We start from the raw sequence: 15,353 nt of genomic DNA, 5'->3' as shown, positions 1-15,353 counted from the left end.
AGGGTTAAGATTACAAGATACATAAGATAGGGCCTGCCCTATTCACAAGTTACAAGTTACATTCAATATAGGACCACAAGTTACATCGCCCAATTAGGGTCAGACCAAATTACAAGTTACATTTATAGGGTCTGTCCTATCTACAAGTTACATTATATATAGGTCTTGCCCAATATTCATAGCAAGACATAATTACAAGTTACATGTATTTGGGCCCAGCCCTAAGTGGTTCGGTTTGCATGAGAGGTAATACATAGGAATTTTAATTGTCATTGACAACATTAAAATTCAAGAGTCAGATATCCGGGCTAGCTACAATTTTCAACAGTTGGGAATGTCCCTATTCAAACAAACAGTCCTTTTTTGGTTGTGGTTTTGCAAGCAACAAAATATTGTGAACAATTTAAAACCCATTTGAGCACAATGAAATTTGCACATAACATTAGGGTGTAGACTGTTCTGTTTGGAATTTAGAAGCAAGCAACACATTTGTTAATTAATCAGGATATGCATGTTTTAGAATTTGGTGTCATGACCATGATGGATAAGATGTAGAAGCTCCAAATAGCTGAGGCTAAGGAAGCTGTGATTCAATGCTTGGATGCCATTTGCGTCAGGCTGAAAATAGACCCTCAAACATGCATGCTCATGTTTGATGATGAACCTGATCTGGAACAAGTGCGAGGAGTACTGGAATTAGATGAAAGGGACACTTCCCTAACTGTTTCCAGAGAGGAGTTAGAAGATGATATGGAATAAGGATGCTTGTGACCCGAGAGAACATTTTGGTATGACTTGCAGCTTGCTGGTCTGATGTGTTTAAAGGTTACTGGCAACATATTATATCTGTAATTATCATGAACATGAAAGGCATCTAGCCAGGGGATAAAAAGCAGGCCAAGGATTCAATTTTGAGCATGAAAACTCTACTTTTGGTGTTACAGGAAGGTCTGTAACGTGAAGAATATGACCCCTGTGAGCTCCATTCGAATTTCTGTTTCCAACACTAGGCTGATGATAATATTTCAAAATTTGTAAAAGAAACCATTTAAGACAATTCTAATATGTATTTTAAAAAATTTGAACTGAACCCTTGGTACTGATGAATGGTGGAGTGCGCTTTTTAGTTCGTGTATTTATTCGGTGGGGTTCGAGGCCCTTTTTTAATCTGTATGATAAAAAAGAACACCTACATCATTTCAAAATAAAGCACATTGACAATGTAAAATCCTCTTCATTTGGATTTGTATCCAAAGAACTCATCAAGTTGACGAGTAAAAGTAGACTTAATAATTAGTGATTTGAGATTCCACAATTAAACATTTTAAGAATGTATCTGGATACGACTGTGTTAAAGTCCTACAATTCCAGTCTCATTCAAGACGACTCTAGGAATCAGCTCAGATAGGAATTGAATTTCTCAAGAAAGCAGAGTCAAACTTCAGAGCATTCTCGCAACTCAGGAGTATTATGACTATGCTGCGGAAAGCGCTTTAGGCGATTTCGGTAACTCTAGAAGAAATTATATTCCAAAACGCTGCAATTTGTCATGTTATTTTAGAGAAAGACTGGGAGGCACATACATAATAAGTAACAAACTAAAAATATCTGTTGAAAACACATAACTAAATGCATAGGAAAAGAAGCACCTAACCTTTCCCTGAGGAACTGTGAAAACGCTTTATGCTGAATACCAAGCCTCTCCAGAAACCCCACTGGATTAATTCCTTTCTCTGACTGGTCTCGTCTCCTTCTGGGTCTCTCGTCCTTAGCTTGCTCTATGCCTCTGCATCTGCACGTGTGGAATTTCCTGCTTGCTCTGTTCCATTTCCCTTCTACACTTGTAAGAGCCTGGAGTTGAAAATGAAGATGGATATGGAGATGGAGATGACCTCCGTCTCTCATAAATGGAGAGGATGAACAAGACTGGAGAAATCTGCATTGAGAGAATTGGAATGAAGGGACGTTGCGAAGCTCCTTGGCAGAGCACGAGAAAGTAGGAGCCAAAGCCATTGGACGCGAAGAAGACTTGGGGAACGAGGTTTTAGGGAGGTTTTTCATAATACTCTTATATCAGCCACGAGGATAGCATTTCTACTAATATCTTTGTACCAGAGTAATTATATGATTTTATCCCAATAAATTTTTCAATTAGTCAGAGATTTATTTTAAGCTGCTGACCCTAAGACGAGAAATAATTTTATTAGAGAGATATTTGAATATCCTCGGCGAGATTAAAATGGGTATGGTCAAGAGTTACCAGTAATAATATAAGAGAATGGTTTATTCGTCTAAGGGTTGGCATTTTTGTTTTGTTGTTATTTAATAACAAAAATATAAAAAGAATATATAATTTTAAAAAAATAATGATGAAAAGTTCATTGTTTTTTTTTGGTATTCATCTTTTTTAAAAATAATATGCAAAAAAATATTGGTAGTAGTGGTCGAAGGAGGTGGATCTCTATTATTCTTTGAACCTCATACATCAACGAGGTCAGGGTTATCGTCTCGAAGGGACCACCCTTCTTCAAATGTCTCATTGTCTTATGTCTCTTTGTCCTTTTTTTTAAGAATAGTGTAGTTTATCTCTATTAATAGAAATGGCTACTATTCATCAAAAAAATAAAAATAATATAAAAAAATCTGACAAAACTTTTAGAATCAAAAAGTCTGTAATTTGTATTAATGAGCTATCAATATAAATTGTTAAAAAATCTTTTTTTTAATATATACCCAACTATATATAACAAAATAACATGAAACTATCCTTATACTTGAATCTTCAAAATAGAAAAGAAACAACTTTATATCAAATAAAAATGATATTAAAGTTGTTTAAATAAACATCCACCTATTAAAAGGAAGTAAATTAAACACATTAAATGTTCATCCTAAAATCTAGATACTTGAGTTTATCATTTGGTTTTGGTCGATGTGGATCGTGTCTTTGCTTTGTAGCTTTTATATTTAGCAATCATAGCTACAATAGTTTTTCCATTTGGCACAATTATGTTGTTGAAACGAGCTTTACATGAGGTGATAGCTTTTTGTGTGCCTTCGTACTTTTAAAATTCTCAATTTCTTTCTTGAGTTTTGGTCTTAAGATTTACATTGTTTTCTCGTTGATAAGATTCTTAACTACTAGCTCCAACACTATTAATATTAGACTTGCTCCCTCCTTCACTCAACACATTGATTTCCAACATCAAGTAGTTTGTTTTGAGACCCATCATCATATAATCATAGTTTTCTACTACTTTGTTCGTTTATGCTAAATACCTCTTGTTCTTGAAGTTTTTCCATTTAGTAGCTTCTTGCCATTTTGGAATATCTCCTTCTTTGATTTTGTTTATTACATTTTTAGACAAAAATGTGTTCAAATCAACTTTTCCAAGCTCTCACAAATTGTGCACTATAGTTTTCAACAAGGCATCCTCTTTTTGCATAGATGATAGCTCAAATAATATTATTTCCTTTCTCATTTGGAATCCAGAATACAATTCTATGGATTCATTGATATAGGATTGTAGTGTCGTAAATTGTAATCCTACACAATTTACACCACGTTTGTGTCCCTACTTTACTGTGTCTTATCTTAGCTCTCTCCCAAGTCCATTTTTTGTCTTTTCACTTCAAATCTAATGTCATTTGTCTGCACATGGAACTTAACTTGTGCCTCAAGTTGTGCGCCATGATCTCCCACTTGTTTGCCCTATTTTTGGTGGACCATGATGCCCAAGGCATCCTAGTCTCAGGACCGTGGCACCTAGCACATCCTGGTCCCAAGGTCATGGCACCCAGGGTGTCCTAAGCTCAGGACCATGGTGCCTAGGGCATCTTGTTCCTCCTTAAACTGTACCTAATTTAAATGGGATGGTGCACTTCCTTGCCCCAATAATTTTGATTCTCAATGTCTCAATTTGACTGTTTGAGGTCAGTCGTTAATAAATTACCTTGAGAACCCCATATAAGAGCATTCTTCCTATTCATTTTCATCTAACTTCATCTACACCCATCATTTGTGTGTCAACATCAAGCATTTTCAAGCATTCAAGGGAACATTTCATCCCACCCTATCCTTCAAGCATAATGGAGTAGCAAATGTACATCAATCTTAATGCAAGCATGTGCATTTGATTAGGTCATTCATGTTCATGTTATGGCATCAACACTTGTGATCAAATATAAAGAGCAATGCATCATCATCCATTATTTGCACCAAATTTGAGGTATATCATTTAGCATTTACTTCAGTATTTCAAGTTCAATTCAAGGGTTAATTCAAAACCCAAGGTTTGACCTAAGCCAAACCCTTATCAACAACGCCACTTTATTTATTTTTGTGTGTAGGTGACAAATCCAATAGCCACAAATGAATATTCTGATAGAGAAGATGATGATGATCAGTTATGACTTTTATAGAGGCAAAAAATAGAGGACCAGATCGCTAATTGCCACACGGTCCCGCATTTTTTTGTCAAAATATTCGTTACAAGTGCTTCTATGTTTCTTTTGGTCAAACTTAGCTCTATGTATGCATTTCATGTCTATAACTTGTTTTTTATAGATAAGTGTTGCCAGTATGGGGTAGCTCCCTTTCATTATAGTAGCAAAAATAGGGTACATTATTTGTATTTAATCAAGAAATAGAAAATTCCAGCACCATAGTCAAACATTCTCATTATATCATCCTCAAAGGCAAAATCATCCTTCTTGACACATGCTTTGAAAGTATTTCATGTCGTCCGCATTTGACTTCTTTTCCTTTTTTTTTTCCATGTCAAAGATTGTAGCCAAAAGACTAGAGACAAAGCTAATGTCAACCTCATCTAGTACTCTAGAGACAGATGGCCAGTTGTAATCAACCACCAATCTTTTGCTTATTTCTTGTGCCTTATCTCTTGACCCAATAGTCTAGATAAATGGAGAAAATAAATTGGTGTATACCTTGTCATCATGGATATGTTCTCCTCCACTAAAGCCTATGTTCAACACTAGTAGGAGAAACTTCTTATCCTCCTCATTCTTGGAATGAAAGCCTTTTGCACTGAACCTCATAAAGACTCTTCCTCATAGTCACAATTAGCCCCAAAGATGAAGACCATAATTGCAATAGCTAAAACCCGAATGAAAATTGATAGTGTATAAATGAGGTGTATTGAGGCCTATTTATCTTAAACCCTTGTATTCTTCAGTCCATCAATCAAATCAATGGAATGCAATCAAATCAAATCTTATGGATTGGATTTCCATGTGATTATTCCTTATGATGTGATCCACTTTTGGTTTGGAAATGGCAATTTCTCTCTAATCGTCTATTGTCATTGATTATTGGCATGTCATTACCAGTTAATTAGTTTTATATGTTTGGTTTTATATAATATCCATCTGAGTTCTTCGAAATATATTTTATATCATCCATGTTTATCTATTTGTGTAGAATTCTATTTTAGTGGGATTACATCTTCACCTTCGACCATCTGATTTGTTTTCTTTTTGCATGTTTTCCAAATAAATATCTATCTTCAGTCACAAAGGATTCTAGCATATTGTTGTAGGTATTGTATATCCTGATAAGGCTTTCTTTTGTAGAGACTATCTTCTCAATATTGTTTATCCAATGACATATTGATACAAGACACTATTATCCATACCGAAGATCCATGATCTTTCTTAAAATCAACAAATCCCTATTTTTTTGTTGATAATATGTTTGCTCTAATGGGCATATTCAGTGTTCTAGATATCCATTAAGCCTTTAGGGTCCGAACTGATCTCCACTTGCTCTAGTTGATGTGTTTTTAGCTTGTTGTTCTTGTTGTTTTATGTCAATTGTCTATCATTCACCCTAGATCTAGCATTAAAATACATTTAAATCAATTTAAAATAAACAAAGTAAACAACTTGATCTACATTCAATCCTTTTGCATTGGATCAATTGAGTTCTTCTTTCCTTTAATGTATTGTTTAGAAAGTTAGGTCATTTCCTAGTTTAAAAGGCTCAATTTGTAAAACCCTAATTTTTCATCTAATACATTTTTGTGAGCCCGATGCTTCTAACATTTTACATATTTCTGATTTAGTATTTTCAGATCTAATTTTTTATAATTTCATTGCATGCATTGAGTATACATTGCTTTGGTTATTGCATACCATAAGTAGATTTGATAAATGGAGTTGTTATCTTGCTTCGCTAATTTGATATCAAATTTAATTCAAGATATCCATAATGTTCCCTTTTGTGTGTATGATGATATTTTATTTTTCCCTTTCATCCATAACCATGATTTACCTTCTCCAATAATTGGTCCCACGTATAGATCTTATTTGGTGTACGAAGATGATATTTTGGTTAACTTTCCTAATGATACCATACCTAACTTTCATTTCAATGACCTTCCCTCTAGAGATGATGCTTTGATGAATTCTTGTACCTCTCCTAGTGTATCTTATGTTAATGAGAATAGAATCAATACTCCTATAAATGATCTCTCCAATGGAGAGGCAACATTGAAGAGGAACATTGAACCATCCTCTTCTCAAGATACTTTAGCGTAAGAGGAGTAAAGTAAACATGTTGGTACATCAATCTCTCTAGATCCTACTTATTCTCATAGATCTTGTCCTAATTATCAACATACTTGCAAGCCATATGATGTTATGCATTTTATTCATGACTAATCTCCTAATATAATATTAAGCAAAGATGAAGCCTTAGATGATAGGGATTCTTTTTCCCAACTTAACAAAATCGATATGAATAGTAATGATGAAAAATAAAATCTCCCTAAAAAGTATATCCCTTCTTTATCTATTCATCCTCTTGTTCCTTCATCTAGGGGTAGAGGTCGTGAGCAAGGTAACCATATGGGTACTCGATAGAACCCTTGTCCTGAGGTTTCTGAAGAGGCTCGTCAGTAGGATCAACAGCATGACTGTCAGGAGGAGGAAGTACAAGGAGAGAACTAGTAGGGTAATGACGGAGTTCCTCAGTTGATTAATGTTCTTTAGGAGCTTCTTTCTCATTTGGGGCTGCGAGAGGAAGACAATCAACAAGGAGAGTCTCATCATTCTGATAATCAAGAGAGAGTTGTGCACCAGGACAAAGAGAGAGAGGTCACCTCAAAGGAGGGATATTGTGGCTTTGGATCAGGATGTTATCCTAGCAGGACATATGAGGGACCTTCTTAGGTCTCAACCTGTTACATTTGATGGGTCTAGCAGTGGGACAGGGGTAGAGACATGGCTACTAGACTTGGGTAGGTGTTTTGGTATGCATCCATATAGAAGCAACACCAAGGCTAGGTACGTCATCATGCATCTATGTGGTTTTGCATCTACTTGGTGGCGTCTAGAGGAGCAGAAACTTTATTTGGATATTACATCAATCTCTTGGGAGATGTTTTTGGAGAGGTTTCGTGCTTGTTCCTTGTTAGATCACTGGAGGCAGAGAAAGGCATATGAGTTCCATGACCTATAGAAAATGGCTTTATTAGTTGAGCATTATGAACATAAGTTCTTTGAACTTAAGCAGTATGCAGGGATAGAAAATGACGAGGCCATATTGGTGTAGCATTTTGTTAGGGACCTTAGTGCCAGTATCAGTCAAGGGGTTTGAGTTTTCGAACCCAAGACTATGGATGTTGTTGTGGAGAAGGCCCGACTAGTTGAGGAGAATTTATCTATGGCTTTGGGTGGTCAACTAGGAGTACAGATTGGTAGCACTCCAGATTCAGGCTCTGGTGCAAGGGGTACTTAGTCACAGATAGCAGGACCCATTAGGAGTCACCCTCCATTGTTCAAGGGTGGACAGAGTCAGTGGAGGAAGAACTTTCAGGGTCAAAATTATGCTCACAATAGTGGTTCTTAGGTAGAGAGGGATCATAGTCGACAACACACTAACCAATTTCATACAACTCAGCCAACACAGAGTTCTCAACAGAATTATAGTAGAGGTAGCTTCCATCAGTCCAATGCAGGTTTGTATTTGTGTGTTGGACTAATGAGTCTTCATCAATGCAGTTGATCTTTGTGTCCTTTCTTTGGGGTCATATGGTGTGGTCTTGAGCATGGACTGGCTTGAGGCACACCAAGCTAGTATAGATTATTGTCGGAAGATAGTGCAGTGTCTTGGTGACCATGGAGAGAGAGTAGAGATTGTGGGTGTGCACTAGCCTGTCTCTCTTTATATGATCTTTGCTATGCAGTTAAAGTGATGCATGCGACAAGGGTGCCAGTTATTTGTTGTGTCACGGTTCCTTTCTCATTCATCCTATTTTGCAAGAGTTTTCAAATGTTTTTCCTAGTGAGATTCCAGTTATGCCACCTAAGCGTGACATTGACTTTCATATTGACCTAGTTCTTAGAGTAGAGCCAATCTCTATAACACCATATCAGATGACCATCAAAGAGTTGAGTGAGCTTCGGTTGCAGCTAGAAGATTTGTTAGCTAAGGGTTTTACTCATCCTAATGTTTCCCCTAGGGAGCATTGGTCCTATTTGTTAAGAAGAAGGACATATCCCTTGGCTTGTTTATAGACTACCGATAACTAAATAAAGTGATAGTGAAGAACCAATATCTGTTGCCTAGAATTGATGGTCTCTTTGATCATATTAAAGGTGCTAAGGTCTTTTCTAAAATAGACCTTAAGTCAAGGTACCATCAACTTTGGATCCATGAGGTGGACATTCATCATATAGCTTTTCATACTCACTATGGGCACTATGAATTTACGGTGGTCTCATTTGGACTTAATAATGCACCCTCAATTTTCATGAGTCTGATGAATGGGGTATTTGGGACCTACCTTGACAATTTTTTCCTTGTGTTTCTTGATGACATATAGATTTATTCAAGGACTATGGAGGAGCATGCGGAGCATATTAGGCAAGTGTTATAGTATCTCTAAGATAATCAATTGTATGCCAATCTGGCTAAGTACGAGTTCTTCTAGACTGAGGTGAAGTACCTAGGTCATGTAATTTCTAGAGAGGGTATCATTGTGGATCCGTCTAAGATTCAGGCAATTGTGGATTGATCAACACCTACTAATGTAGTCGAGGTTCACAATTTCATGGGCCTCGTAGGGTACCATCATCCGTTCATTCAAGGATTTTGGAGGATAGGCCATCCCATTACTTCTCTAGACACAGGAAATGGAAGACAACATACTTGCAGAGAAAGCTTCTTACAAGAGTATCACCAATAGAGGTCCAGAGGCAACTCTATAGCTATTAGACACTTTGAATACATCACAATACATAACCATAATAAATGCCCTCATAATATAGGGTTTTCTTGCAGGGAAAACAAAGCATACAAAATATCCACCGTTAAATCCATGATCTAATGATAAATGATCAAGATTTACAATGATAAATTATACCCTAAAAATTTATCACCATGTATCAATAGTAACCTTTCATAAACATTACCTTTTTATTATTACAAGGTTGAGATAGTATTTTCCTAACAAATCTCCCATTGTCAAACACCTTGCAAAAGTGACGAGAGGAGTTCCAATATTATTGTTTAGTCATTGGGGAATGAGAGGCCCATAAAATCTAAACACCATCTTGATTTCTCTATGCTCGCAATCTTAGTTAATGAATTTACAACATTCATCAAAGTCTCTACCTTTACAAGATTCACCCTTCTATCTTCCTCCATATCTCTAACAAAATGATACTAAACATCAATGTGCTCAGTTCGAGCATGAAATGTTGAGATCTTAGCTAGGAAAATCACACTTTGGTTGTCACAATTAATTCCCATTGCACATTTTTTTATTTCAATGTCTGTACATAGACTCTTAAGACAAATGGCTTCGTTACAAGAATGAGTATTTGTTATATACTTAGCTTTAGTAGTGGATAAACTAGCTACAACTTATCTCTAACCTATCGAACTAATTTCACCACTAAAAACAGTAAACACATAAGCCTTGGTGGATCTCCCGCTATCAACATCACCTTCCTATTCTCAATCCACATAACCATGAATACTAAGATAAATTGTGTCTCCTATAAAATTAACATGATAACAAAAATAATACTCTAAGGTACCCTTCAAATATTTGAAGAATATTTTAATTGCATCCCAAAGAACTCTACTAGGATTACACATATATATGGAAATAACTCCCACTGCTTGGGAAATGTTTAGTCTAGTATAGATCATAGCATACATCAAGCTTTCAATTGCATTGTGATAGAGCACTCTGGTCATGCCTTCCATCTTTGATAGGGATGTAGGATAATTTGAAACATATAACTTTGTTCTAATTGAAAAAGAAACACATAATGGTCTACTATCTTGTATGTTGAACCTCTATAAAACTAAATTCACATACTTACTCTGGCATAGTCATGAATTTTTGTTCACTCTATCTCTTCTAATTTTCATCCCAAGAGTGTGTTTCACTACACCAAGATTTTTTATTTCAAATTCAATAACAAGTCGAGACTTTAGTTTTGAAATCAAACATTTCCCTTAACTAATGAATATCATTAGCATATAATACAATGTACAAGAAATGATCATCATTAGATTTATAATAAACATACTGATTTGATTTAGAATGCTTAAATCCCAAACTCAACACATATGTATGAAATTTTTGATACCGCATCCTAAGACTATTTAAGGCCATACAAATATTTCTTCAATTTACAAACCAAATTACTTTTAACTTTTATGATGTAGTTCTCTGGTTGTGTCATATAAATATCCTCCTCCAAATCACCATGAACAAAATTAGTTTTCACATCCATTTTCTCAACCTCTGAATCATGAGTAGTAGCAATAAAGAGAAAAAATCTAATGGATGCCATTTTTGCAATTAGAGAAAATATCTCACCATAATTAACACCCTGAACTCAAGAGTAGCCTTTTGCAACCAACCTTTCTTTATACTTCTCAATACCTCCATTTGAACCAATGTTTTTCTTAAACACCCATTGACAACCAATAGTTTTTCATACTTTAGGCAATGGTACAAGATCTCATGTATCATTTTTTTTCAAGGTTGTCATTTCTTCATTGATAGAAATCTCATAGGATTCAACATTATTCATACCTAATGCCTCTTCTACAGATTTAGGTTCAACCATATTAGTATTCAAAGCATAAATACACCTCCAATCGTTAGGTGAATACCTTTCAGATGGTTGTCTATGTCTTGTAGACCTTCAAACAAGTTGAGTTGGAGCTCCTTCCTCCTCTTCTGAAGATTCAAATATAGATGATCTCTCCTCAACTTATTGCCTATCTATGGGTCTAGATTCAACCCCTTCAAGTGTAGAAGTAAATTGAATCACATCTTCATGCTTAGTCTGTTTATGATTGGAATGTAATAGGAGGCTTAATTTCTCTAAAAATAACACTCCTACTATGTACTACCATATGTTCCAAATCTTTTACCCTTTTTATACCATAATTATATATGATGAAGATACATTTCACAACCTTTTTCTCCAACTTTGTTCCCTTTTTCCTTTGGCACATGTGCATATTCCTCGACCAAAAACTCTAAGGTGCCTCAATGAAGGTTTATGACCCAACCATGCCTCTATATTTGTTTTATCAACAAAAGTTGATGTAGGAGACTTGTTAATCAGGTAGAAAGAAATTGAAATATCTTAAACCCAAAAAAATTTCTCTAGACCAACACCACTCAACATACTCCTAGCCTTTTCCATCAGTGTTTTATTCATTCTTTCTTTGACTCCATTGTGTTGTGGAGAATACATAGTTGTTGTCTATCTATGAATGTCACAATATTTTTATAATCTATCAAAATAATGAGAGCAAAATTCACTGAAATTATTAGTCCTCAACAAACATTTTATTTTCTTTACAGTCAGCAACTCAACCTATTGCTTTAAATTCTTTCAGTCGATTGAAAACTTTAGATTTACTCTTTGGAAAATATAGCCATTTCCTTATACTAAAATCATTAATAAATGAAACATAATATGTGGATTTTCCAATGGAAGGAACATCTATAGGATCAAACACATTAGAATGATAAGATCCAACACACCACAATATTTATGAGAACTCGAGTAAAAACAAAGGGGGTTTTGTTTTCCATAAATACAATGCTCATAGAAATCAAAATGAAGATTACAATCATTGAAACCTTCAACAAGCTTTTTTATTTTTCAAGGTTGTTCAAGCCTTTTTCTACAATGTGGCCAAGCCTCTGGTGCAATAATACAATCTTCTTTGCAGGTAAATAATCTTTGAAAGAAAGAGCGCACTCAACAACCATGTCCATCTATTGAAGGTGAAACCCTCATATTGTCCAATGAAGTATCCATAAATTTTCTTTTGATAGAAGTGATAATACACTCAATAATGTATGCTGATAGCTTATATAATGTGCTAAGTTTGACACCTATAACAATCACCATAACATCTCTAATCATTTTACATCCTATATTAGAAAAGACTAACAACACACCCGCATCTATTAGTTTTCTCGTAGATAACAAATTTTATTTTAGTCCAAGGATATGCAACACACCATTAATTCTTTTTACTCGACCATCAAGAATCCTAATTCTAACTTTACCACAACCAACAATATCTAAATGAGAATCATCATCCAAGTATACCTTACCTCCATTAAATTATTTATATTCAGAAAACCAATCTCTATTGGAAGTCATATGAAAAGATGCACTTGAGTCAATTAATCATGCATCGTTACTTGTATGAGTAGCCAAAGTTGCAATTAATGAATAACCATCTTCCCTCTCAAACTCGGAATTAGAATCAAATTTTTTTATTTTTCTCCTTTTTTTTCTTTGCAATCCTTATGAAAGTGTTTGATTTACCGCAATTATAGAAAATGTATTTGGACTTTCAAGGAGACTTGGATTTATCATGCTTCTCATCTTCTTTGTGTATTCCTTAGGTCTTCCACAAAAAGTTAGGGCTTCCTTCGAATTGACATATACCTTCCTCTACATCTTCTCACCAAGCAAGGCACCCACCACATATTTAGAATTGAAAACAATAGTACTGGCAATAGACATAAAAATAGAATCCCACAAATTAGGAAAAAGAACAAAGTAAGATCTAACATTTCTCCTCCTCCTCCTTCTTGACACAAACAGATGTCAATTGATCAACCACCATATGGAACATTTCCAAGTGGTTTTTAATCTATCCATCCTCTTCCATTCTCCAAGAATAAAATTTCTTCCTCCAAGAAAACTTGATTTAATAAAGATTTATCTTAATACATCTCACAAAGTTTCTTCCATGGCTTCTTTGTTGAGGTCTCTTCATGGACATTGATTAGAACAAATTCTGTCAAACACAATCTGATTAGACCCTTGTATTTTTGGTGCATAACATCATATTGAAAAAATTTAGTAAGATCTGTAGGTCTTAACAACATCCCACATATCTTGATTTATTAGCAAATTCTCCATCTTTATCTCTCATATCTCAAAATTACTTCCAAAATTCTTTTTCCATCTCTATTCTCCTTGACAAAATTGTCATTTGAAAATTATTGTAATGAGATCAAAAAGTATCTTGTAGCCAATCTCCCACTCAAAACTAGATTAGTTCAGAAAACCCAACAACGCACAACTGAAACCAAAGGTGATCAAGCTCTGATACCACTTGTAATAAAGTTAAGTAGTAGAGCAACTTCCTACAATAATCCTGAGAGGAGTGTAATGCAAAACTTTTATAGATCTTTACAAAAATTATGGAAACTTAACATAAATAAACCTAAATAGCATGCATACCACATCACAATGATTTACATGAGTAAAACCCTTTCAGGAGAAAAAACATACACTCTAAAATCCACCTAATATATTATTTTGAAATCAACAATAGATTACAATATACTTGTAGAGAAAACTTCCTACATGAGTATCACAAAAAAAGATCCAAAGGCATCTCAACAACTATCAGACTCTTCAAATACACCACAATACATAGATGTAATATAATGTCCTCATAAAATAGGGTCTCCTTCTAGGGAAAACAAATCATACAAAATATCCACAATTAGATCTATGATCTAATGATAAATGGTCAAGATTTACAATGATAAATTATGCACTAATTTTTTTTTCGGGGACGCTATCCCTGAAGCCCTAATAGTCGAGGGAAAGCCCTCGAACCCCCGTTGGCACATATCAAGAGTGACCTTTTATCAACATTACCATTTTTATTATTGCAAGGTTGAGACACTATTTTTCTCAAAGATCTAATCCCTTAGGACTGCATTTGTAAAAGTCACTTTGACCTCCCCCTAAGGCCCTTTATGGCCTAATTTTGGGAACAAAGGGGTTTTACTTTTGGGTCCTTTGATGTGATTGAACACCTAGATGTGATTTTTTTGGTGTATGGAATTCCTAGAGGACAATCTAGTTTGTAATGGTGGGTTGAAGGGGGCTCCTAATGGGCTATGTTTAGGGATAAGGATGTTATGAAGGAAAGCCAAAGGCACATATTTCCCTTTTCCCATTCTTTAAGACTAAATTTTTTTAGGCCATATTCTATTCCCTTGAGTTGAATGCTACTTCTAAGCTGGCTAGAAACTCATAACACTTGGGAATCCTTGCTATCTACCATGATATTGTTTTGATAATTAAGAATTTGGAGATCACCTTTTTGGAGGGAACCATCCTTTTTGCCCCATGTTTTTCTCTCTTTTGGTAAATTATTATCAATACTCCTTTGTGTGATACTTGGTGATTATTTGTGCAATATTTTGTGACACCCAACACTATTGTGTAACTATTACTAATACTTTACGTGATACTTTGAATCAATTTGTGTACTCAACAATGTTGCCACTTTAAATATATCACCTAAATCTTATAAAAGTGAAACATAAAAGATAAAAATAAAAAAAATTATAGATGGAATGTAAAGACACATTGGGATGTGAACCTTTTAATAATTTTATTTTAATATCTTGTAACTATATTATAAATAGTCATCTACTTTTGAATATAGAACAATCCAAAAATAATGAACATAGTTTATATTTCTTGTGCAAGCCAATTTAATGTGTCATTATTTTCTTATAATGATAATTTGTAACATCAATTCTACCTTTTCATTTTTTTATGGAATTGAGATAGTATTCTTTATAAAATATTAGATTTTGGGACCTTAGCCTGAACCATAAACTAGGGTCTTAGTGATCAAACATTGGATCATTCTAAGAATAATGAACGAGGTTCAACTTCAATCCTAAAGAAGAGATGAACAATTAGTTTGACTATTCCCCTTTTTGAATTGGAATTCATTTGATCGTGATTTGATGTGAATATGCAAGGTCTAAGTAAAATAATAGGCAATTGATCACTTT

At 34.7% G+C, this 15,353-nt stretch overlaps 1 protein-coding gene across 5 annotated transcripts in view; it reads right to left on the bottom strand.

Annotated features, from left to right (window-relative positions):
- Positions 1-2,141, bottom strand: part of LOC131069836 (1,4-alpha-glucan-branching enzyme 3, chloroplastic/amyloplastic) — a 296,891-nt gene extending 294,750 nt beyond the window's left edge. Inside the window, exon 1 of one of the 5 annotated variants that reach the window (XR_009112229.2) lies at positions 1,655-2,141. Coding sequence is in view for 3 of the 5 variants with exons in the window: in XM_058005412.2 (XP_057861395.2) it covers positions 1,655-2,061 (407 nt within the window). In the remaining 2 variants the exon portion in view is untranslated. The remainder of the gene's footprint in view (positions 1-1,654) is intronic. The other 4 variants (XR_009112228.2, XM_058005412.2, XM_058005413.2 and 1 more) reach the window with 4 other exon arrangements.
- Positions 2,142-15,353: the final 13,212 nt, after the last annotated feature.

This window comes from Cryptomeria japonica, chromosome 6 (assembly GCF_030272615.1).
Source record: "Cryptomeria japonica chromosome 6, Sugi_1.0, whole genome shotgun sequence".
In the NCBI taxonomy this organism is placed as follows: Eukaryota; Viridiplantae; Streptophyta; class Pinopsida; order Cupressales; family Cupressaceae; genus Cryptomeria; species Cryptomeria japonica.
The sequence above is the reverse complement of the archived record's forward strand: the minus strand, read 5'-3'. Positions and strand labels throughout refer to the sequence as shown.